Raw genomic sequence first — 23,577 nt, forward strand, 5'->3', positions numbered from 1 at the left:
TTTGGCGCTATATATATTTGCTGCCTTTTGTACTGTCATTAAGATAGACAGTCTTCGGCCTCTTCAAGAACATGCACCAGCGTACATCATTGAACTTTTACAGCCCTATGCCCCTAGTAGGTCTCTGAGGTCTTGTGATCAGGGCCTACTTGTTATTCAGTATACAAGACTGAAAACCAAGGGTGATAGAGCTTTTGCTACTGTGGCCGCCAGACTGTGGAACTCTCTTCCTCAGAACTTAAGATCAGTGACTCAGTGACTGCTTTTAAAAAACAGCTAAAAACACATCTTTTTAAAATTGCATTTTGTTAACTTTTGACTGTTTTTGTTTTATACCTTGTGAAGCACTTTGTGATCTTTTATCTAGAAATGTGCTATATAAATAAAATTTTACTTTACTTACTTACTTTACTTTTGCATTGTCTCTGAGCATTGTAGTCTTGGGGTAAACTTGCTGTGACTTCCACTCCTGGGAAGTGTGGCAACTGCCTTGAAACGTCTTCAAGCAACTTAAAGAAGTCCAGACGCTTTTCTTTGCAAGCTCCTTTGACAACTGCCTTGAAGGTTTTCCATTTATGAATAATCTTTCTCGCTGTAGGATGATGGACTTCAAATTGTTTGAAAATGGTCTTAAACCTCTTCCCAAAGTAATGGGCAGCAACAGTTGCTGCTGATGTCTTTCCTTCTTGGCATTGTGTGTGTGAATTATGCAGACCAGCAAACTACCCAAATTTCTACTTTGATAGAGGAGCTCACACTTGTCGATAATCAATGAATCTAATATATATGAGTGGATGCCAGATGGCTTCCCATTTTTGAGCCTAGTTCTGCACTTCGCACTGTTGCCATGTACTTGTTCTATGGGTGTTGGCTGATTGTTGAGGTCTTCTCTCTATTATTGTAGGGTAATTACCTTACAATATAAAGTGCCTTGAGTCAGCTATTGTGATTTGGAGCACAAAACCTGTGGCTATAGAAGTGGTTAGAACACCAGTATTCAATTATTTGGATGGATGAGTAAATACTTTTGGAAATATAGGGTATATAAATAAACTTAAATTAAGTCAGGGGCAAGCAACCTGCTCCATGATCCTCGAGACTCTAGTTTATTTCTGCTTCTGTTTTATTGTTTGAGAAAGAAGTTTCAGAAAAAGCAGCAGAAATTTAAACCATTTAGGTTTCAGTAAGTTAAAAAAAAAAGCCTTTTAACATGGTTAATTTTATGTTTTAGTTCTATGTGGATGCTGGCAACTTAAATTGGGTAGACTGTGTACAACTCTATATGCACATATACCATTTGACCAGGTCTCTCTTTGCACAAGCATCCCCCTTTGCATTTGTGTCTGTTTACAAATTGAGCTCTGTGTGCTCTGGAATTTAAAATGTCAACAAACCCTACCTTTTTCCCTTTGTAACATGTACTGTATTTCCACACTTATTTATTGTTGACTGTGGTCTTTAAAACATTATTTAGATCATACTGAATGACAAAGTCTGTTGTGATTTTTCTTTGTGTCTTGATTAGAATGTTCAATGTGTAAATTAGTGGGTTGTGTGTCTGATACCAACTAAAAAGACTGAAGTGCAACTGTGTTAAAACGATGCAGATAGTTGACCCTGGTTTCGGGGAGGGAAATATTGTGATAACGCTGCCCTTTGAAACTGCATTAAAGCCACATGACACTCTTTGATTGCTTTAGATTAGCAGGGCCACTCCTCTCACCTAGATTCCCAACAGGAAGGACTTTGAACACACACAAATCCAATCTGCTAATTCACTGAGGAATTTAAACAACGTATTCAGAGGAGCCTGCAGAGAGAAGAGCCTGGTTTACAGCTCAGGGAAGGGGGTGTTTCCTTTGTCATTCCCCCAAAACTTTCTCTGTGCTCAATTCAATTAGCGGTTGGTACACTGACGAGAGAACAATGAGGACAGCAGGAGTCTTTGTGTTTTTGCTGCTTAACGTGGTCATGGAAATAACTGGTGCTGTGGATAATACAAAGGGATCTAGTTCAGAAAAGTCCAGTCCCAAAAACAAGCTGAAGACAGAAGAGGCTGAACTTCCTCACACCAAGCCTGCAAGTTTTTCACAGTTTTTAGGCAAACTGCTCGTGGTGCCCATGGATGGGAGTCATTGGATAGGTCTTAAAGCCATTTCCCAGGAAATGGGTCGCCGTGGACACAGAGTTACGGTGGTGATGCCAGAGACCACCATGCGAATGGGCCCGGGGAAACACTATGACACTTTGACCTATCCTGTACCTTATGACAAGGCTTACATCGACTCTGTGATGTCCACACACAAAGACATCATGAAAAAATCCTCACAGCCTTTCATGGAGAAGATCAAGAAACGGTTCAGACAGTTCCAGGCCATTTCTGATTTTCTGCACATCACTGCAGAGAAGCTGCTCTTCAATGCCAGTCTCATATCACACTTGTCCCAGCAGGTGAGTACAAATACAGAAGATGAACACAACTTTGGTATCAGCTGCAAAACCAACATTGGAGCTCAAGCTTTGCAAATTGTACATGGAGGGTCTTTTGCTTATACTGTGTAAGAGTGTTGGGATGGAGGTTCTCTTCTACAAGTTGGCAGTCCAAATTCTCATCATGTTGTACATCTATTAATGTAACTGTAGTGGTTGACTGTGTATAGTTCCTAAAATTTTAATTGTATATTATTATTAATAGACCCATGGAAAAAAAATAAAATAAAAAACCCACGCCACGCAGCCCACCCTGACACTAAGGTTTTACACATCAGGACATTAAAAGCTATATAGGCTTTATCAGGTCTCAAAATCGGGCCACTACAACTTCACATGAACTGTAAAACATATTACACCATGACCTTTATTTAAAACCTCTTAAGGACCAGATGATGTTTATTATGTCCTAATATGTAAAACCAAAGACAGGAAAACAGGTGAACTTTCTTTTTACCATATCTGTATGTGAACAGTGGTGGATGCTCATATTAAACTTAAAAGCTCAGGTCAGTACATGTGCAAGTAAACTGTAGACATCTAAATGCTCTGTTTCTGCAAGTGCTTTTTCTTCTCTTGACTTTGGATGAAGTCAGTGAGAGAAGATATGCCAAACATAAATGTACAACACTGGCTGGCGTAGCATGCACCTGGTGTTCAAATCTTCTGGTTATGAGCAACAGCCAATGAGGGAAAAAAGTTTACTTAAAGGGGGAGGGGCTATAGAAAAAAGCTTCGGCTAGACTGATGATGAACTCGGGGGCTGCACAAAGGTCCAATAAAGGATAAAAACTGAACTGTGAATCATGCAATGCTGTCCTACTTTCAAATGAGCATCATAGGTCCAGTTTAGCCACTTTATACCTTTCTACCTACAGTCTGTAAAATCCTCCATGTGTGAACCATGTATGCAAGACAGTGTAGTGCTGACACACAGTGGAAGATTGACTCCTCTCTGCTTTTCCACCTTCTTCCTGTTTCACGTTATAGGACTTTGATGCCGTCTTGACAGATCCCATGCTTCCCATGGGCTCATTAGTAGCTCGGAAATTAGGTGAGCTCCTCTGCACTCAGGTTATCTGTTTGCTTGTACACCTGCACATTTTCTCACCTATCATTACTCAATCACTTCCAGGTCTCCCTACTGTCAATCTGCTGAGAGGAATACCGTGTCACTTGGACATGAAGTCTGCTGGCTGCCCATCTCCGCCCTCATACGTTCCTCGCTATTTCACTGGATACACGGATAAAATGAGCTTCAAAGAGAGATTTATCAACACTTTGGTGAGCCAGGCGGAAGTTAGCATATTCAAGCCTTAAAGCACAGCTTTTCCAGGAATGTTATTTGCAATCTTCTTTCAGACAATGTATGGTCACGAACAAAACACTGTTCGTTTGTGACCATATTGATAAGGAAATATGTGCTGTACCTTCAAATGATCTTTCCTAAATTACTCTTCATACTTTATACTCACCTCATTTGTGGTCATGAGAGTATTATTTATTCCTTACAATTAGTGTCGGTCAAGTTACTTGCAAATAATAATTAGTTACTAATTACTGATCACTTCTCCATGAAGGTAATCCCATTACTTTACTGATTTGTTATTTTCAAAAGTAATGAGTTACTTTAGTAGTACTTTTAGTTACTTTTAAAAACACGATACACAACAATACATTATAAAACAATAAGCCTATCAGCCCCGTTTGATTTTTTTCTGAATATTTCATTTTATAAAATCGAATCAAATGAAAAAGTCTCTTTTAAAACTTGTTTTATTCATTTTAATTTTAAAAAAATTAAATTATATGCAAGAGTGTTTGACTTGAAGAAATGTGTTTAACTTTTAAACCTATTTTCTGCATATTCCAGCATGTAAAGTTTTAGTAACGCGGTAACACAGCGTAAAAGTAAAAGTAATCTACTTGCTTTTTTTGCAATCGTACTGCTTTAATTTACTCGTTACTTGAAAAAAGTCATCGGATTACAGTAACGCGTTACCGTCAATCTCTGCTTACAATGAGGTTCATTTGGGACAAACTAGTATGTCAGTGTTATTACTATTACAGTACGTCTTAGTTTTTCTGTCTTCAGTTTTGGTGCTGTATTATTGTCCTGTAATGCCTCTGACCCACAGGTGGCATTGGTGGAGCCGCTGTTTTGCAAACTGCTGTATTGGCGCTTTGACCAAATAACCCGTGACTTCCTTGGAGAGAACGTGGGCGTGGCTGAAGTGCTTTCAGACTCTGATATCTGGCTGCTCAGGTAACACATGGAACGTCTGTGTATTGTTGACATTTGCTGCCTGCGTGAGTGTAAAAAACCAAAAAACTGTTGCTGTATTTAAACAGGAATGACTTCACGCTGGATTTCCCACGCCCACTCATGCCCAATATTGTACTGGTTGGTGGAATCAATTGCAATGTGAAACATCCTCTGCCCCCAGTAAGACTTTATGAGTTTTAGACTCTAAATGCATTTATGAACATTCTGATTGACACCACTTACCGTAGGACTGTAAGACCAATCAGGTAAGAGTGATAAATGCAAAGTACTTAAGCAAGTTTGTGTTTTGTCAGGATCTAGATTCCTGGGTGTCTGGAGAGCACGGGTTTGTAGTGTTCACTCTGGGCTCCATGGTGTCAGATCTGCCAGAGGAAATCACCTCTGTCTTTCTGGAGGCCTTCAGACAGATTCCACAGAAGGTATATCAGCATACAGCTTATCTTGTGTTATAAATAAATACAGCTAATCTTAATCTACAATAAAACTATGACAGGTCATATGGAGATACACTGGAAAGGTTACTGACAATGTCCCGGAAAATGTGAAGATGATGAAATGGGTCCCACAGAATGACCTGCTAGGTGTGTGTCTGCAGCAGCACATCCTGAAATGTGAAGCACGCTGATGTGTCACATCTCATAACATCTGATATTTCTGCATGTTTTGTGTCGTAGCTCACCCGGGAGCCCGTGCATTCATCACTCACGCTGGCTCACATGGTCTGTTTGAGGGACTGTGTCACGCCGTTCCAATGCTGATGGTGCCCCTGAACGGGGATCAGCCGGACAACGCTGCGAGGATGGCCAGCAGAGGTGTAGGAATCGTGTTGAACATTTTAGACATTAATACAGAAACTCTTCTGAAGGGGCTGAAGGAGGTCATCAATGACAGCAGGTGAGGGAGTCAGCAGACGGCTCACATTCAACCAAAACTTTCCATTTTGGTCTACAAAATGTTTGTTTGTTTTTTTTCAAACAAGCACATCTTTAGCAAGCAGGTGACAGTCATGGGGGTTCTTTATGGAACATGAGGGGTTTCTATTTGCAGGACCACCGTGCACACCACAAACATCTGAAGATAACTGAATGCAAAACTTTTCCAGGTGCCTGTGTATCATGTGGTTTTTAGACTCAGTGAGACTTTCTGACCTTAACCCAACGTATTTGCCCTCTCATTTCACAAATGACTATTCTATGTGTAGTGATGATTGCAGCTACATGAGGTTGACTCCTTGGTGGTCATGCACACCAAAGAGTGTAACACTGGACCTGAATTTCCTGTATTAGCACAGCCTGACTTTTATCATTTTTTCCAGCCTCAGCATCAGAAACTCTTTTACTGATGTCCTCAGAAATGTCCTTTATTTGTGCCTCAGTGTATTTCTGAGTGTTTTGAATATCAGACTTGGACAGATCCCTGTGCTTTAAACTAAAACAGGGTATAGGCTTTTACTTTCCCCCTCACAGGTATGCATTGAGTGACTTTTTCTTAAGTAAATAAAAGGTCATCATTTGTTCAATTGGGTCCACATCACATTAACACAAGTCCTAAAATTAGATAAACCTGATGGTGGTCACATTAATTGCAAAAAATAAAAAACTCTAACAAACCTTCACTGTACCATCTGTTCTTGAAAGAACTTTTCATATGATCTAACTCAGCTCTCTGTCATTTAAAAAAAACCTGCCCATTTATCTGTGTTTTCAGGTACAAAGAGAACGTGAAGAAGCTGTCAGATCTTCATAATGATCGGCCGTCGGACCCGCTTGAGCTTTCAGTGTATTGGACAGAATTTGTGATGCGGCATAAAGGGGCGAAGCATCTCAAATCGACTCTCCATGAACTCTACTGGTTCCAGTACTTCAGCCTGGATGTAATAGTGCTGCTGACTACTGTGGTGCTTGTCTTTGTAATGCTGACAGCAAAATGCATGAAGCTATGCTTCCGTAAAGTGAGACGAAAGTGGAAGCAGGAGTAAGGACAGTTTTTTTACTGGAAGTACTGTGATGTTGTAATTGTATTCTCATCACGGTTTAAAGGATGTTTTGATAAAACATCAGTATCAATAAAACCTTAATGCAAAATGTTGATTACATTCTAATTGAATACACTTAAGAAGCCTTGTGTGATCACAAAGATATTTAATCTAGAGAAAACACAGAATATAATTAGATTCCATTACATATAATCTGGGGTTGAGGGGCAATGATGAGCATTAGTGGCCACCCTTCTTTGGAGGGAACATGGTGTACTCTATAGCCAGAGCTACAGTAAAGGCAGCAAAGCCCCACTTGAATCCTCTCAGCAGAACTTCTGACAGAGTCACAGCACGAGCGAAGCCGCCTGAATACCTCCACGCCTCGTTGCTGCAGAGAAAGGGAAAGTGACAGGAAAGAAAGACGGGCAGCAGTGTCAGATCACACAGAATATAAGGAGATGTCAGAAATATATCATACATGGGCAAAAATACTGACCGTGCCCATGGGTCCTTCAGACCCCGTGCAGCCAGCCTCTGCTGTGTGAACTCCAGTGGCGTTCCCTGTGTCTTCCACTGTCGCCAATCTGGCATGGAGAGCTTGCTGTGGCCGTGGTCACCTCCCATACTGGAAACATAAGCAAACAGGCCATTTTTTTAACCTTCACCTTACTGGCAGACTTTGATTTGCTTCTTGTGTCATCTGTGTTTTACTTAATGAAACACGCTCACTTTCAGTAGGTTCAGCAAATGGCAGCAGCTTACTTAATACAAACATGTTCAAACAGAGGAGCTTTTATTTTAAAACAACAGGACAAAGTTCATTGTGACCAAATCTGCAACTTATTTCTGGTATCTGGGTGTAATCATGCAAATGGTTAATGTATTCAAAGGATGATTACATGAAAGCCACAAATAAGCTTAAGGAAATGAGTCCTGTCATTCTCTGTGAAACTGTACAGTAACTCTTTCTGTCTGTGACAGGTAAACACGCCTGTCAGGAATAAAAATCCACTTAACCTAATTTTTTTATTATTGGTTTTTTAATCACTGTTGTATATATAAAACTTTACATAAAATCTCTTACTATAAGGCTCACTGTGTGCCTGTGGCAGTGTTACTTTCCCTATGCTGTTTATTTATTGTAGACTTTACTATGTTTATTATATAACCTGCTGCTGTAACACAAACATGTCCCCTGTGGGATCAATAAAATATCCGTTATCTGTCTATCATCCCCTTTAGGGTGCTTAGCTGTAGATAAAAAGTTAGTCATAAAATTTAAGCTTTATTTACATTGCACACTAAAATTATTATGCACTATCGACTTATTTAACAAAGGGAACAAAAGCGCGAGAATCATCAGGATAAAATCTAGTGACTGTAACGACTATCGAGTAAATTCCGAATTATTAAAGATGTGTTTAAGTGCCGTGTATTTATTCAGTCCCACAAGCCATATTTGCTGCTAGGCTAAACGACACAAACACAAAAATGTTAACCTCGCTATTTACACTTCCTCGAACAAAGTTATCAGCGATTAACTCTCTTTAAATAGCCAACATTATTACTGTGTAGCCTGTCTGGTTAAACCCACCGACCTATTAGAGGATAATATGTCAATTAAACGTCAACTTCACACATACAAGGAGGCTAGCATTACGTTAGCAATGCATTTCTGTTTGCAATTCTTCTAACATTTTCAAACGCCTCTTCCCTGGTGAAAATATTGCTTTCCTGTCGCCTGGTGTGAGAAAGAAACACAAACGACTGTAATACAGAAACACCGAAGATTTTAAAGAGGAATAAATTCGGTACCTGAACAATTGTTGTGACCTCTGCTGCTGGGATAATTGTTACGACAGTTGATGCAGGAATACGGCAAATTATGGCACGGCATTAGGGACAAAACTCCATAACGCTTTTTTTTTCACTTTTAAAGTCACGCTGTTTTGTTTTGTTTTTTTGTTTGGTGCCCGTGATCAACAAAATAACGTTATTTAATTATAAACATATGATTAATTTGCAACATCAAACACAGAACAACTACATAAATCCACAATCTAAATATATTTACACTTAATGACACTTATTATTAACATGCGGTGTTACCATGCTGAAACAATTACTATCGTCTGAATTTCTTTTTGTATTCCTGGCAGCCAGCTGCAAGATAGACATTTCATTTGCAAATGATTAGATGGTCTGAGACCACAGGAGAAAAAATGTCTGTACACTCTGCTGTTTGCACACAGGCCAAAACTGTGAGAGCCGTTTGTAATCATATACATGCTGTCGAGATCTTACCTCTATCTATATAGCGAGGATCACATTCTTTGGTTTCTCAAGTGCATTTAACACAATTAATCAAGAGCAGATGCAGGAAACGTTTGACATACTACATGCCTTCTATACCTTCTATAATACAAAATATCTACCAGGCAGAAAATCAATTTCCATATATTATCATTATCAGTAGTAATACTAATAGTAGTGGCGATTTCATATTCCTGTCAACTGCTGTAACAAAAGAATTTTCCTAAATATGGCATAAAATATTTTTCATTCCATACGTTCAATATATGATCAGACATCTTTTTAGACTTTTTTATGAGATAATGAGTTCAAAACAGACAGAGATGTTAAATCAAAAAAGAAAATTATATTGTTCTGTTTTACAGTTTTATTAAATTTTACTCACAGACTTGTTGACAGAATTGGAGAGAAAAATGATATGTACATTTCAAAAGTTGCATGTTACAAATCTTTACTTCTGGACACTTCTCGTACTATTAATTACATACAATTACGTGCAAATTCTTAACAATCAGTCACACACTACAAATACAGACTTTCTAACCAGGCCAGCACGGTGTGCTTAACAGTGTTTGTGGCTCAGAGTCCACGATGCCTTTTGGCTTAGGGATTTTGTGCTCTCGCGGGTCCCATGAGTAAATCAGAGTTTGCTTTTTGGGTCGACCAGTTCATTCAGAGCATCCAGGTTCTCCCCCTCTGGAGCTTCAGGCCATGCACTGTGGTCTGGAGACAAACACAAGAATTTAGCTCCTCGTACTAAATCTAATATATACTGGGAAGACTACAGTGCAGTTGTGTTAGAGAGCTATACATACTCTGTATCTCCCACATGGACTTATACAAACTTTGTCCCGCATCGACCTTCAACGTGGCTCCAGAAATGTAGGAAGCAGCAGGAGAGAGCAGGAAACACACTGCAGATGAGACCTGGGCAAAGACGGCAATTCAAAAATTGGTGATTACAGCTGTGATTTAACCTTTCTCCTTCTATTGTATGGCTTCACAACTACTTCTTTATATCCTCTAATACTGTTTATGGAGCACTGTGAGACCTTTGTGGTCTGGCTTCATTTTTTTTTAACAACACCAAGGGGAATTTTCAGGAGACTCTTTTTTCCTCTAACAAAGCTGGGAACTGGGTTGCAAACCTCTTCGGGCACTGCCAGCCTCTTCGCAGGAGTGAATGGAACGGACATCTTGAAAAGATGTGGTCCGTACTCTTTATAGTTCTCCATCGCTGTTTTGGAAAAGATTGTACCCTGCAGCCAAACAGAGAGATGAAAATCATGCGCATCTTGAAAAACTGAAACAAAACTGATTATGTGCTGAGCTGTACGCACAGGTGCAACAGCGTTGATTCGGACCCCCGAGGCTGCCCACTCGATGGCGAGGCTCTTAGTTAAGTTATCCACCGCTGCCCTCGCTGCTCCCGTGTGGCTGTCGAGGAGGAGGAGACACACCACGCAGCAGGCAATTTAAAAAAAAAAAAACAACAACTATGTGACGTTGCACATTCGTGTGTGAATAATGAGGGAAACTGTTCTTACGCCATGCCCGGAAAGCCGTTCCACATGTTGGCGATGATGCTGACGATGGCGCCTCCGTGCTCCTTCATCCATGCTGTGTAGACTGGAGGGGAGAACAACAACGGTCACGCTGAGAGACCAAACCACAAACACCAAAGCCTGTGTTATCTGTGCCCGGCTCACCCTCCTTGCAGCAGTGGAAGGTTCCTGTCAGGTTGGTGTCTACCACAGCCTTCCAGCCCTTAGAGGACATGTCTTCTGCAGGGCTGCTGAACTGACCTCCTCCGTTGTTCACCAGAAAGTCTATACGGCCATATCGCTTCAGCACTGATGACACAAGAGCCTTCACCTTCAAATGACAGAAAGACAAAAAGAAAATCAGCCACTTACGCACTGAAACGAGCAGCAGATGCAGAGCTGCTCACCTCCTCCTCGCTGCGGATGTTACAGGGCACAGCAGTGACACTTGCAGGACTGGAGGGAGGGATTTTCTGTCTCATCTCCCGAGCTGCTGCCTCCAGCCTGTCTGCCTTTCTGCTGGAGATCACCACACTGCAGCCTGAAGACCAACAAGTGAGCCACGAAAAACAATTACAGCACTTTCCGAAATAAAGCTTCGAGTCAATTTACTGTGAAACAACACTGACAGCCACCAGATGTTTGGTGTTTCCAGCTGTTAGCGAACACTCACAGCCACACTTTCACAGTGTCCCTGCGCGCACTTGACCGAGGGACTGGTGCGACTCTTACAGACTTGTTTGTATCTGTGTCGAAGTTCACTTGCTGTCACTCAGCTGCTCCTCACTTCAGACTCTTTGCGCTACAACAACTATTAGAACTCACTCACCCAGCTCCAGCAGCTCCGCAGAGATAGCTTTACCGATCCCGGTGCCTCCACCCGTCACTATTGCAACTTTATGGTTGAACAAGCCCGGTCGGAAAACACTGGAAGCCGCCATGCTTGTTTCTGGTAGTGATGTGACGTTCTGTATCGAGGCTTGTGCAAAGCTTGTGTCGAGTAATTTAGGGGGCGTTTCCGCGATGCGCGTATCGAGGCTTGCTTCATTTATGGGAGGAGCTGAAAATGATGACGTCCGAAGCCTCGCTGCCCGGCTGTACCACGTGACTGGTTCATGAAGTGGTTCGAACTTTGCCGCGAGATATGACAGCGATATAAACCCCTCAGACTTCATTCACAATGTGGGTGTTTGATGGAGAGTTGCGGTTAGTGAGAGTTTGGAGACAGTTTGGAGGTTTATGAGAGTGAGGAGAGAAAGTCAGGAGAGAATGGAGCCAGCTAAGAAGAGGAGGATGTCCTCCCCTGTGTGGGAACATTTTGATTTTATTCCTCCCAACAAGGTATGTAAATTTCTACAGAAGATGTATTTTCATAATACTGATGGTGCAATAAAACTTATGTTAAGCTGTCTGTACTCTTGTACAAGGTGAAGTGTTTGCTATGTGCCAGGAAGCTGGGATATAACAACAACACCTCATCCATGCTTAGGCACTACAGAGCTTTGCGTGTGAATAAGGGGAACAGCGATTGTGGAGCAAGACCAGGTGAGCCATCAAATGTCATGATAATATAGCATGCTGTAATGTTACTAAATGATATAACAATATTATACAATGCAATAAGTGACATGTGTGATATTTATATTTGTGCTTTGTCTTTATTGTCTTTCCTCAGGAGACCAATCTCAAATAGATGAAGACCTGGTTAGCATGGTGGTTGAGGACTCCCAGCCATTTAGCATTGTGGAGGACAAAGGATTCAAAAGATTTGTTAAATCATTAAATCCTAGCTATGTTCTCCCCACTAAAAAGGCCATAAAAGCAGTGGAAATTTAGTTTTTACAGAATAAAATGTGGGCAGGACTGAGGCTCAAATCCTCAGTGTGTAGCTGTCCATACCTCAACGTTACAAAAGCACAACCACTGTCCACACCCCAACCACACCTCACCTCACAGTAAATGATCATTTCCATTTTAAGCATTTCCAAATAATCATTTTCCATACTGCCAGTATAAATATACACCGTATAGTGCCATCACTACAATATACATGTTTTACACACTCCTTTTGTTGTTGACATTTACAGGCTGTGTGCAAAAGGCCACACTCTTCAAATTCATGCCAACTAATAGTTTTACGTCCAGTAGGTGTCCTACTAGAGCAAATGAAGCTTCAAGAAGCTTTGCGCTGGGGTGAACCAATTGGATGAAAAGCTTCAGTGCTTCATGAAGCTTCATCTGCCCATCACTAGTTTCTGGGCCCCGCAGAGGAAAACCGAGGGAGCGTAGCACCAGCAGCGCCCTCTTCTGGATGTGATTTTAATAGATTTGAAAGAATATTGATTCCCAATATTAAATGGTCAGAGGGCAAATACTGATGATTTGTTGAATGATCAGTATTTGATCAGTATTTGATTTTTTACATTTTATTAAAAGAAACTCAGAGTTATTATACATTACAATGCATGCTCTGTGTGTGTTTGTATTTGCTGTGTTTTTGTTTTGTCTTCGATTGACTTTTTTTTTACTCACTATGTGTTTACCACTGCACAGTAGTTATAATTTTTTCTCTCTCTTCTACAGTGTGTCTTTTGTCCCATCTCCCTCCCCACCACCTCCAATCAGTCACTGCAGACGGCTGCGCCTCCCTGAACATGGATCTGCCAGAGGTTTCTTCCCGTTAAAAGTGAGTTTTTTCTTCCCACCACGTGCCACGTGCTTGCTCAGAGGGGGTTGTCTGATTGTTGGGAATTTCTCTGTTATTCTAGTCTTTATTTAACAATTTAAAGTGTAAACTGCTTTTGTGATTTGGTGCCACATACACTCATATGAAAGCATTCGGGAACCTTTCTTCTGGATGGAATTATGTTTATTTCTTCCTTACAAAATCTCTCCACTTCATTTAAATCTGATGTCAGCCAGGTATTGACAGCCTGCTTCAAATCATCCCACCAATTTTCTATTACATTTCAGGTCAGAAGACAGTGATGACCATTCCACAACATTGTATTTCTCCCTCTGCATGATCCCTTTGTAGATTTCCAACTGTGTTTTGGGTCACTGTCTTGTTGGAATGTCCAACACCACAAACTTCAACTCTGTGAGTGATGCTTGAACATTATCCTGAAGAATTTGTTGATACTGGGTTGACTTCATCTGACCCTGGACTTCAACAAGGGCCCCAGTCCTTGAGCTAGCTCCAAAGAATGATGGAGCCTCCATTTGACAGTGGGTAGCAGGTGTTTTTCTTGGAATGCAGTGTTTCCTTCCACTACGCAAAGTGCTTTTTGTTATGACCGAAACACTCAATTATTATTTCATCAGTCCAAAGCTCTTTCTTCCTAAATGAATCTGGCTTATCTAAATGAGCTTTTGCATACAAGCCTCCCCCTGAACAATCTTTGTTTTCAGATCTTTTGAGAGTTGCTTTGACGATCCCATGCTGTCACTCTTCAGAGGAGAGTCAAAGAGAAGCACAACTTGTCATGTGCCACCTTAAATACCTTTTCTTATGATTGGACACATCTCTCTATAGAGTCCAAGGTTTAACAACTAATTTTGGTGTGTACCCAATTTTTTGCACAGCAGGTCTTCAGATTGAATTTCATACAAGTAAATACTGCTTCACTAAAAATAAAAATCCTTGTTCATAAAACCAGGAAAACCATATTTCCAGATATTCCTAGGAGATAAAAGACATACCATTTTTTGTTTAAAATAGAGTGAACTATTATGATGCTGAGAGGGGTTCCCAAGCTAATATTACTTTTTCTTGACATGTGTCTTGATTAGAATGTTCAGTGTGTAAATGTGTGGGTTGTCTGATACCAACTACAAAGACTTTAGTGCAACTGTGTTAAAAAGATGCAGGTAGTTGACCCTCAGTGTGGCTCCAGAGAGGTTTGGAAAAACACTACTGTTGAGAAATACTGCGATAACGCTGCTCTTTGAAACTGCATTTATGTTTCAAAGGGCTAAAGATTGCTTTAGCAGGGTTATTGCACTCATGCTCCTCTCACCCAGATTCCCAACAGAGACACACGCAAATCAAATCTGCTAATTCACAGAGGAATTAAAACAACTTATTCAGAGGAGCCTGCAGGTAGAGCAGCTTGGTTCACAGCTGTAGAACTTAAAGCTCAGAGAAGGGGGTGTTTCCTTTGCCATTCCCCCCAAACTTTCTCTGTGCTCATTTCAGTCAGCCGTTGGTACACTGACTAAGAACTATGAGGACAGCAGGAGTCTTTGTGTTTTTGCTGCTTAACATGGTCATGGAAATAAGCGGTGCTGTGGATAATATGAAGGGATCTGCATCAGAAAAGTCAAGTCCTGAGAGCAAGCTGAAGACAGAAGAGGCTGAACTTCCTCACACCAAGCCTGCAAGTTTTTCACTTTTTTTAGGCAAACTGCTCGTGGTGCCCATGGATGGGAGTCATTGGATAGGTCTTAAAGCCATTGCCCAGGAAATGGGTCGCCGTGGACACAGAGTTACGGTGGTGATGCCAGAGACCACCATACGTATGGGCCCGGGGAAACACTATGACACTTTGACCTATCCTGTACCTTATGACAAAGCTTACATCGACTCTGTGATGTCCACACACAAAGACATCATGAAAAAATCCTCACAGCCTTTCATGGAGAAGATCAAGAAACGGTTCACACAGTTCCAGGCCATTTCTGATTTTCTGCACATCACTGCAGAGAAGTTGCTCTTCAATGCCAGTCTCATATCACACTTGTCCCAGCAGGTGAGTACAAATACAGAAGATGAACACAACTTTGGTATCAGCTGCAAAACCAACATTGCAGCTTCAGCTTTGCAAATTGTACATGGAGGGTCTTTCGTTGGTATGGAGATGCTGTTCAATATGGTAGTCCAAATGCAAATGTTGTTGTATTAATGTAACAGTAGTGGTTGACTGTGCATATTGCATTAAATATTAATTGTATTATTATTAATTGTCTCATGCAAAATATGACATCAAATATAGGACTCATTTATCAGTTATGTAAAATTACAGTATTAAAAGATAAAATACTAACTGAACAGAAGAACGTTGAGGTTTGTGGAGAATTTAGTCGTGATGTGGGAGATCTACAAAGTGAGGCAGATGGGTTTCCCACCTGTGGAGTTGATCATGCACAGGATTGTGGCTCAATCCTTATTTCCAGCACTGGGAGAGAAATGGGAGTCTGGAATTATGGGCAGGTTGAGACGATGGAAAAAGAACAACCAGGGAAGTCGGGGTAGGTTTCCAGTTCTTTAACTGAAGAAGCCTCTTGAATGAGAGTTGAAATGTCTTTAAGAAATTTGAGGAAGTCCCGTTGCTTTCTTTCCAAGCTATTTAGACAGCAAGGGAAACCAAATTACCACCGTGTGGATGGAGACAATCTGATGGGGAACCAAAGTCAAAGCCCCTGGATAACCAAGCAGATAACCCGGAAGTGCTGGAAGCACCTAAAAGGAGGAAAATAGAAGAACCACGTGACACGCCGCCTGCCCCAACACTTCGGTTTCACACATCAGGACAATAAAAACTACATAGTCTTCATCAGGTCTTAAAATCACTCCAACTTCACATGAACTATAAAACATATTACACCATGTCATTGTTTATTTAATACCTTTAAAAACGCTTAAGGACCAGATGATGTTTATTATGTCCTAATATGTGAAACCAAAGAAAGGAAAAAGGGTGCACTTACATTTTACCATAAGTGTATGTGAACAGTTACAGTGGTGGATGTTCATATTAAACTTCAAATTTCAGGTCAGTACATGTGCAAGTAAACTGTAGACATCTGAATGCTCCATTTATGGTAGTGTTTATTCTTCTCTTGACTTTGAATGAAGTCAGTGAGAGAAGATAAATGTGCAACTCTGGCTGGTGTAGCATACACCTGGTGTTCAAATCTTCTGGTTGTGAGCAACAGCCTGTTATGAAACGGCTGTGTGCAGGCAGGAAAAGGACCCAAAGTGCAGACTCCGGAGACAGACGTGAACTCAAAAAACAGCTTTAATGCTGAACTCAAAGTAATAGTGATGGCTCGCTTGAAGCTGAAGCTACGGTGCGTGTGTCAAAAAAATCAACACACTGCTTCAGATGCACTGTGTTGAAGCTTGATTCGTTTGGCCAGAGTCACGTGCACTGAAAAAAAGGGATTGGCCAGCTCTTGGATTTACGTAAGCATCTTGCGTGTATTTAACACAATTGCCTCATGCTTTAAAGTTAAGTGTAACTACATAGTGTAGAAACTACATGATATGCAGAGAGGCTAGATTAAATTGTTCATATCATGTTCAAGTGAAGTAAGTCAAAAATATATCAATGTTAAATCCTGCGACACTGCACGGGTTTCAGACTCGCGCTCTTTAGATCGTGGTTTCAGGAAGGCATCCATCTCAGTCAAGTCGAGCAGCCACCTCTACTTTTTTTAGTATACCAAAAAAAGTAAATTGGGTGGTTGTTACATTAAAAAAGTCTAACTTGTAATTTGAACACAATAATTTCATGTTTCTATGAACTTAATGAAATCATGAAGAATTTGTACGAAATTCAAAAACTTAATTTGTTCTTGTTGAGACGACATGATACAATCTAGTAAGAGTGGTTAGTTGCTGAACTCATGAAATTCACAAGATCACACAAGATTTCAAACTGCAGGAAAATCACTGGAGTTATAAGAGGCAGACAACTACACACACACACACCACATGCATGCTATTGCTATTTATTGTGTATTATTACAAAAACAAAAAAATTCTGCATCAAATACAGGAAATCACATTTCCTAGATTGTTGGCATGGTGGTTAGTGCTGTTGCTTCACAGTAAGAAGGTCCTGTGTTCAAATCCACATTCTGGCTAGTTTGCAGGTTTCTCTCTGGGTATTCTGGTTTCCTCCTGCAGTTAAAAGTCATGCAGTTATTAGAGTTAGGGTTAACTAAAGAGGACAAGAGGAGTCAGTTTTGTCCCTCGAGTTCTTCTTGCCCTCCTCTGAGCACAGTCCGCCCTGGACTGCGTCAAACAGCACTGGGTTCAGGTCTCCGTACTCCCCCGATGCCACCTCAATGACTGGGAATAGAGAGGACAAGCTAATGAGAACGATGCATAACATATAAAAAGTTATGCATGGATATACACTTGTAATCAACTCACTGAAATCAGCTGGAAAAAGAGAACAAAAAGAAAAAGAAGGGGGAAAAAAAGAGTTAGGGTTAACTGGTGATTCTAAATTACCTGTGAATGTAAGTGTAAATGGTTGTTTGTTTCTATGTGATAGACTGGTCAGCTGTCCAGGGTGTACCCTGCCTTGTAACCTATCACTTCAGGGTTATTTCCCAGCCCTCCTGCAACCAGGATAAAGATAGAAGGATGATAGTTGTTGAAGACCCATTCAATTTTTATGGTAACCAGGATCTAGACTTTGTTGAACATTATGTAATATGAAGACAGCATGTAGTATTTAAGTGACCAAGTAGTATTGGGGTAAAAGTTATTGAATAGTGTTGAAATAAAATGACAAAATTGTGAAGGATTAAAATATTCCAAGAGCTCAACTTACTTCATCTGAACATGTTTCAATCGCGTTTTATGAACACAAAATGCACAGGTTTACTGAATATGAAAAAGTTGTGTTGATTTAACTCAGTTGTTTAAGTTTCTGCCAAAGCAAAACATTTGTGTGCAACCAGTGTCCACTATTGAATCAAGTAAATCCAACATGGCCTTTTTTTCAGTGTGATTAGTGACGTTCGAAGCTTCATTTAGAGCCTAATTGCTTCGGTATCTGATTCAATGGTTTATAAGGAAATGAATCATTCGCGGGATTTGTGGAGCGTTTTGATGGTGACAGATAGCAAACCACTGAGAGATTTGGAGCCAGCGAGGAATAGAGGAGGTTCTGTTGTGTGGGAGAATTTTGAGTTGATTTTTGTCAATCGGGTGGGTTTTCCAGCTCTGTGTTCTGGCCGTTTGCTTTTGTTTTGTGCGTGTTTATTATATCTGAAAACGGGAAAAAGGTAAAATGTCAAAAATCTGCTTCTATAATATAAATATCATTAAATAACTTTAGAAAAACTTCCACTTGACTCTTTACATGTAATGTTGTAAAAATATATATTTTATTGTTTAATTAATCTTAAACTGTTAGTCTGCCAAATGTGCAGCAATTGAATTTATTTATTCTCTTTATCTGATAGTTTGTGGGGCCCAGTTAGACTGTATAACTGCATCTCTACCAGTTTCTCTGCACTCCAGCCTCTTCTGTGCCATGTGAAGGGATTTCCCTTAAGGCAGGAGGAATTATCTAAATATAAAAGGAACAGGTTCGGCCATCGCACAATGGAACAAATTCTCTTCTTAAATAAAAATGAAAAAGGGTTACTTTAAATGCATCATGTTTTTAATTTGCAATTTCATAAGCATTTTTCCTTTCCATTTCACAATCAATTCTGCCCCCAGGTCAAAAATATGTCTGGGAAAATTTCCCTAATATAATATTATTTATAAATGTACCCGTCTAGCGGTTAATTGCATAAGTGCATGGAGGCAAGACCTCAGAGCAGAAGCATACTCCATAATGTGTTGTACATTATCATATGTATATTATATGTAATGTGGTATTTTTCAATTATTGAATTTACCAACATCAAGAAGTCACAAGCAAAGAAAGACCACACCATGGTGCATATTTAAACAAGAAGAGTTTACTGGTCAAAATTATTTATTAAACAAATAAACCACATTCTTTTAAACCACCAAAAAATACACATTCAAAGCAACACAACGGCGGCCCAATATCAGACAGAATTCCACTCTGTAGAGTGAGCAATCTTAATGAAGCAGTTGGTTTTATTTTGTGGATTCAAGCTGCTCTTCATATTTTTGGCCACCAGATGACACCAGAGAGGACTGTGTTTGAAGCTTCGGTGCTTCAGAAAGCTTCATTTGGCCATCACTACTGAACTCAAAGTAACAAACTTCCAAAGTACAAACATTAACACAGGTAGGAAACCAAAAAACCACAGCATGGGTGAGGACAGCTAAGAGTAGATCATGACACGGACACAGCGAAACACAGGACTTAAATACACAGAGGGAGCAATCAGGGAATGGGTAACAGGAGGGAAACACAGCTGGGGCACATCAGGCCTGACGAGACAAAGGAAGCAAAACCAGATGCATTTACATGAGACACGGACTTTCAAAGTAAAACAGGAAACATAACACAGAGACGCAAACTTGACAAGGGGATACAGCTGACAGGGGAGACAGAGCAACTAGAGAACACACAGACATAAACCATGAGACAGAACTCTAACAAAGAAACCAAAGACTAGAAATGATAAATAATATAATAAACTCAAAACCCTGGGTCAACGACCCAGGCATCCTAACACAGCCAATGAGAAGAAAAGTTTACGTAGGGGAGGGGGGGGGGCTAAAAACGCTTCTGCTGGACTGATGATGAACTTGGGGGCTGCACAAAGGTCTAATAATGGATCAAAACTGAACTGTGAGTCATGCAATGCTGCACTAGATTCAAATGATCATGATGGATCCAGTTTAGACACTTTATACCTTTCTACCTACAATCTGTAAAATCCTCCATGTGTGAACCATGTATGCAAGACAGTGTAGTGCTGACACACAGTGGAAGATTGACTCCTCTCTGCTTTTCCACCTTCTCCCTGTTTCACTTTATAGGACTTTGATGCCGTCTTGACAGATCCCATGCTTCCCATGGGCTCATTAGTAGCTCGGAAATTAGGTGAGCTCCTCTGCACTCAGGTTATCTGTTTGCTTGTACACCTGCACATTTTCTCACCTATCATTACTCAATCACTTCCAGGTCTCCCTACTGTCAATCTGCTGAGAGGAATACCGTGTCACTTGGACATGAAGTCTGCTGGCTGCCCATCTCCGCCCTCATACGTTCCTCGCTTTTTCACTGGATACACGGATAAAATGAGCTTCAAAGAGAGATTTATCAACACTTTGGTGAGCCAGGTGGAAGTTCGCATATTCAAGCCTTAAATCACAGCTTGTCCAAGACTGTTATTTTTAATCATCTTCCAGAATGTATGGTCACGAACAAAACACTGTTGGTTTGTGGTTTCAGTGTTATTACTATTACAGTACGTCTTAGTTTTTCTGTCTTCAGTTTTGGTGCTGTATTATTGTCCTGTAATGCCTCTGACCCACAGGTGGCATTGGTGGAGCCGCTGTTTTGCAAACTGCTGTATTGGCGCTTTGACCAAATAACCCGTGACTTCCTTGGAGAGAACGTGGGCGTGGCTGAAGTGCTTTCAGACTCTGATATCTGGCTGCTCAGGTAACACATGGAACGTCTGTGTATTGTTGACATTTGCTGCCTGCGTGAGTGTAAAAAACCAAAAAACTGTTGCTGTATTTAAACAGGAATGACTTCACGCTGGATTTCCAACGCCCACTCATGCCCAATATTGTACTGGTTGGTGGAATCAATTGCAATGTGAAACATCCTCTGCCCCCAGTAAGACTTTATGAGTTTTAGACTCTAAATGCATTTATGAACATTCTGATTGACACCACTTACCGTAGGACTGTAAGACCAATCAGGTAAGAGTGATAAATGCAAAGTACTTAAGCAAGTTTGTGTTTTGTCAGGATCTAGATTCCTGGGTGTCTGGAGAGCACGGGTTTGTAGTGTTCACTCTGGGCTCCATGGTGTCAGATCTGCCAGAGGAAATCACCTCTGTCTTTCTGGAGGCCTTCAGACAGATTCCACAGAAGGTATATCAGCATACAGCTTATCTTGTGTTATAAATAAATACAGCTAATCTTAATCTACAATAAAACTATGACAGGTCATATGGAGATACACTGGAAAGGTTCCTGACAATGTCCCGGAAAATGTGAAGATGATGAAATGGGTCCCACAGAATGACCTGCTAGGTGTGTGTCTGCAGCAGCACATCCTGAAATGTGAAGCACGCTGATGTGTCACATATCAAAATATCTGATATTTCTGCATGTTTTGTGTCGTAGCTCACCCGGGAGCCCGTGCATTCATCACTCACGCTGGCTCACATGGTCTGTTTGAGGGACTGTGTCACGCCGTTCCAATGCTGATGCTGCCCCTGAACGGGGACCAGCCGGACAACGCTGCGAGGATGGCCAGCAGAGGTGTAGGAATCGTGTTGAACATTTTAGACATTAATACAGAAACTCTTCTGAAGGGACTGAAGGAGGTCATCAATGACAGCAGGTGAGGGAGTCAGCAGACGGCTCACAATGTGACGTTTGATCTACATGATCCTTGTCATTCAATCAAAATGTTCTCCTTTGGTCTACAAAACATTTTTTTCAAACAAGCAAGTCTTGCAGGTTTTCCCAACCTTATAAACAGTACATTTGAACAATGACTGAAGCTAGCCCTCTGAGTACACAATGGGTCATCATTCTAGCTACATTTCCATGATGGTGACTCTTTGCTAGTCAAGCACACCTAGGGAGTTTCCTATATACACACAAAGTCTGACTTTGTAGAGAGGCTCTCATAATCTTTTTCCAGCCTGAGCATCAGATACTCTTTTACTGATGTCCTCAGAAATGTCCTTTATTTGTGCCTCAGTGTATTTCTGAGTGTTTTGAATATCAGGCTGCAGGCTTTTACTTTCCCCCTCACAGGTATGCAATGAGTGACTTTTTTGTTTGAGTTAATAAAAGGTCCTGATTTGTTCAACTGGGTTCACGTAACATTATCTAATTTTAATTAGGACTCGTGTTAAACTTGATGGTGGTCACATTAATTGCAGAAAATAAAAAACTCTAACAAACCTTCAAACACTGAACCACTGTACCATTTGTTCTCCAAGAGCTTTAAATATGATTAAATTCAGCTCATTGTCATTTTAAAAAAAACCTGCCCATTTATCTGTGTTTTCAGGTATAAAGAGAACGTGAAGAAGCTGTCAGATCTTCATAATGATCGGCCGTCGGACCCGCTTGAGCTTTCAGTGTATTGGACAGAATTTGTGATGCGGCATAAAGGGGCGAAGCATCTCAAATCGGCTCTCCATGAACTCTACTGGTTCCAGTACTTCAGCCTGGATGTAATAGTGCTGCTAACTACTGTGGTGCTTGTCTTTGTAATGCTGACAGCAAAATGTATGAAGCTATGCTTCCGTAAACTAAGACGGAAGAGGAAGCAGGAATAAATACAGTTTCTTTTTACTGGGGTTGTTGTGATATATTTTGTAACTCTGAGCAACACAAACACAAAAACCCTGACATTTGCTATTTTCACTTCCTCGGACAAACAGCGATTAACTACCTTTAAGTAATTAATTAACATTATCACTGTATTACCTGCCAGGTTAAAATCACTGACCAATTAGTGGACCTCTGGACACTTGTAGTGCAATTAAGCAATCAGATAAGTTAAACTTTACTCAACTCATTCTTCTTGCTTCCTCCACTTCTGTACCATTGTATTGTTGAATTCCCTCACAGCCACTGTATTCCCATGTTGTTGCAGTATATTAATGAATAACCTCGTATTGTGGATGGATTATCTCAGTTGTTCTCCTGACTGAAGTTTGGTCCGTTTACAGCCTCACATTAACTTTTATGGAGTGAAAAAAAGTTAACATTCATCCTCCAGCTTCACTGTGTTTATGTTATGCTAACATAGCTGTGTCGCTAGCGATCACGTAGCACCATTATATACCAGCTAGTCCAACTTCAGTAACCCTACAAAAGTAACTGCTGTTTAGTTTCCTGTCTTCATTTATATTGGAAGTGATAGCAGAGCTGTACGTTTGAATTTTTTCAGAAATCTCACAGTCAGAACATGTTATATCCAGAGATGGGCAGTAACGTGTTACTGCTGTAATCTACTACTGTAGATTACTACTGTAATCTGATTACTTTTTTCAAGTAACGAGTAAAGTAATTAGATTACCGTTACTTTTCC

At 40.6% G+C, this 23,577-nt stretch overlaps 4 protein-coding genes across 4 annotated transcripts; 2 read left to right on the forward strand and 2 right to left on the reverse strand.

Annotated features, from left to right (window-relative positions):
* The first annotated feature begins 1,777 nt into the window (after positions 1 to 1,777).
* LOC146648600 (UDP-glucuronosyltransferase 1A1-like) lies at positions 1,778 to 6,755 on the forward strand. Its single transcript, XM_085389263.1, has 9 exons — positions 1,778 to 2,451; positions 3,481 to 3,544; positions 3,626 to 3,774; positions 4,629 to 4,756; positions 4,843 to 4,936; positions 5,071 to 5,196; positions 5,271 to 5,358; positions 5,452 to 5,671; positions 6,485 to 6,755. Exons 1-9 carry the CDS (start codon positions 1,927 to 1,929, stop codon positions 6,753 to 6,755), a joined length of 1,665 nt encoding a protein of 554 aa, XP_085245389.1. The 5' UTR covers positions 1,778 to 1,926.
* A 143-nt stretch (positions 6,756 to 6,898) lies between these two features.
* ndufb3 (NADH:ubiquinone oxidoreductase subunit B3) lies at positions 6,899 to 8,681 on the reverse strand. Its single transcript, XM_085389264.1, has 3 exons — positions 8,571 to 8,681; positions 7,252 to 7,380; positions 6,899 to 7,143 (listed from the first exon to the last, which is right to left on the reverse strand). The coding sequence occupies exons 2-3, from the start codon at positions 7,377 to 7,379 to the stop codon at positions 6,993 to 6,995; spliced, it is 279 nt and encodes a 92-aa protein (XP_085245390.1). The 5' UTR covers position 7,380; positions 8,571 to 8,681; the 3' UTR covers positions 6,899 to 6,992.
* A 731-nt stretch (positions 8,682 to 9,412) lies between these two features.
* LOC146648602 (peroxisomal trans-2-enoyl-CoA reductase-like) lies at positions 9,413 to 11,787 on the reverse strand. Its single transcript, XM_085390465.1, has 8 exons — positions 11,442 to 11,787; positions 11,020 to 11,153; positions 10,778 to 10,943; positions 10,616 to 10,697; positions 10,409 to 10,505; positions 10,217 to 10,327; positions 9,884 to 9,995; positions 9,413 to 9,791 (listed from the first exon to the last, which is right to left on the reverse strand). The coding sequence occupies exons 1-8, from the start codon at positions 11,785 to 11,787 to the stop codon at positions 9,709 to 9,711; spliced, it is 1,131 nt and encodes a 376-aa protein (XP_085246591.1). The 3' UTR covers positions 9,413 to 9,708.
* Positions 11,788 to 11,830: 43 nt separating this feature from the next.
* LOC146648603 (UDP-glucuronosyltransferase 1A1-like) lies at positions 11,831 to 23,151 on the forward strand. The gene is made up of 12 exons (XM_085390459.1): positions 11,831 to 11,953; positions 12,040 to 12,157; positions 12,288 to 13,298; positions 13,586 to 15,363; positions 20,325 to 20,388; positions 20,470 to 20,618; positions 20,825 to 20,952; positions 21,039 to 21,132; positions 21,267 to 21,392; positions 21,467 to 21,554; positions 21,648 to 21,867; positions 22,549 to 23,151. The coding sequence occupies exons 4-12, from the start codon at positions 14,839 to 14,841 to the stop codon at positions 22,817 to 22,819; spliced, it is 1,665 nt and encodes a 554-aa protein (XP_085246585.1). The 5' UTR covers positions 11,831 to 11,953; positions 12,040 to 12,157; positions 12,288 to 13,298; positions 13,586 to 14,838; the 3' UTR covers positions 22,820 to 23,151.
* Positions 23,152 to 23,577: the final 426 nt, after the last annotated feature.

Source organism: Rhamphochromis longiceps, linkage group LG18, assembly GCF_057381845.1.
Source record: "Rhamphochromis longiceps isolate RC_006_pf linkage group LG18, R_longiceps_female_GT1.1, whole genome shotgun sequence".
In the NCBI taxonomy this organism is placed as follows: Eukaryota; Metazoa; Chordata; class Actinopteri; order Cichliformes; family Cichlidae; genus Rhamphochromis; species Rhamphochromis longiceps.

Bases quoted from the DNA above. Each gene is read 5' to 3' on its own strand.
- LOC146648603 (XM_085390459.1), top strand. From the start codon at position 14,839: ATGAGGACAGCAGGAGTCTTTGTGTTTTTGCTGCTTAACATGGTCATG. The intron at 21,393-21,466 runs GTATATCAGCAT...AAACTATGACAG, and splicing joins TCAGACAGATTCCACAGAAG to GTCATATGGAGATACACTGG. The intron at 21,555-21,647 runs GTGTGTGTCTGC...TTTGTGTCGTAG, and splicing joins CCCACAGAATGACCTGCTAG to CTCACCCGGGAGCCCGTGCA.
- LOC146648600 (XM_085389263.1), top strand. From the start codon at position 1,927: ATGAGGACAGCAGGAGTCTTTGTGTTTTTGCTGCTTAACGTGGTCATG. The intron at 3,775-4,628 runs GTGAGCCAGGCG...TCTGACCCACAG, and splicing joins AGAGATTTATCAACACTTTG to GTGGCATTGGTGGAGCCGCT. The intron at 5,672-6,484 runs GTGAGGGAGTCA...CTGTGTTTTCAG, and splicing joins GAGGTCATCAATGACAGCAG to GTACAAAGAGAACGTGAAGA.
- LOC146648602 (XM_085390465.1), bottom strand. From the start codon at position 11,787: ATGAAGTCTGAGGGGTTTATATCGCTGTCATATCTCGCGGCAAAGTTC. The intron at 10,506-10,615 runs GTAAGAACAGTT...CCTCCTCGACAG, and splicing joins AACGGCTTTCCGGGCATGGC to CCACACGGGAGCAGCGAGGG. The intron at 9,996-10,216 runs GTTTGCAACCCA...GTCTTTGCCCAG, and splicing joins GGCTGGCAGTGCCCGAAGAG to GTCTCATCTGCAGTGTGTTT.
- ndufb3 (XM_085389264.1), bottom strand. From the start codon at position 7,379: ATGGGAGGTGACCACGGCCACAGCAAGCTCTCCATGCCAGATTGGCGA. The intron at 7,144-7,251 runs GTCAGTATTTTT...CTTTCTCTGCAG, and splicing joins CTGAAGGACCCATGGGCACG to CAACGAGGCGTGGAGGTATT.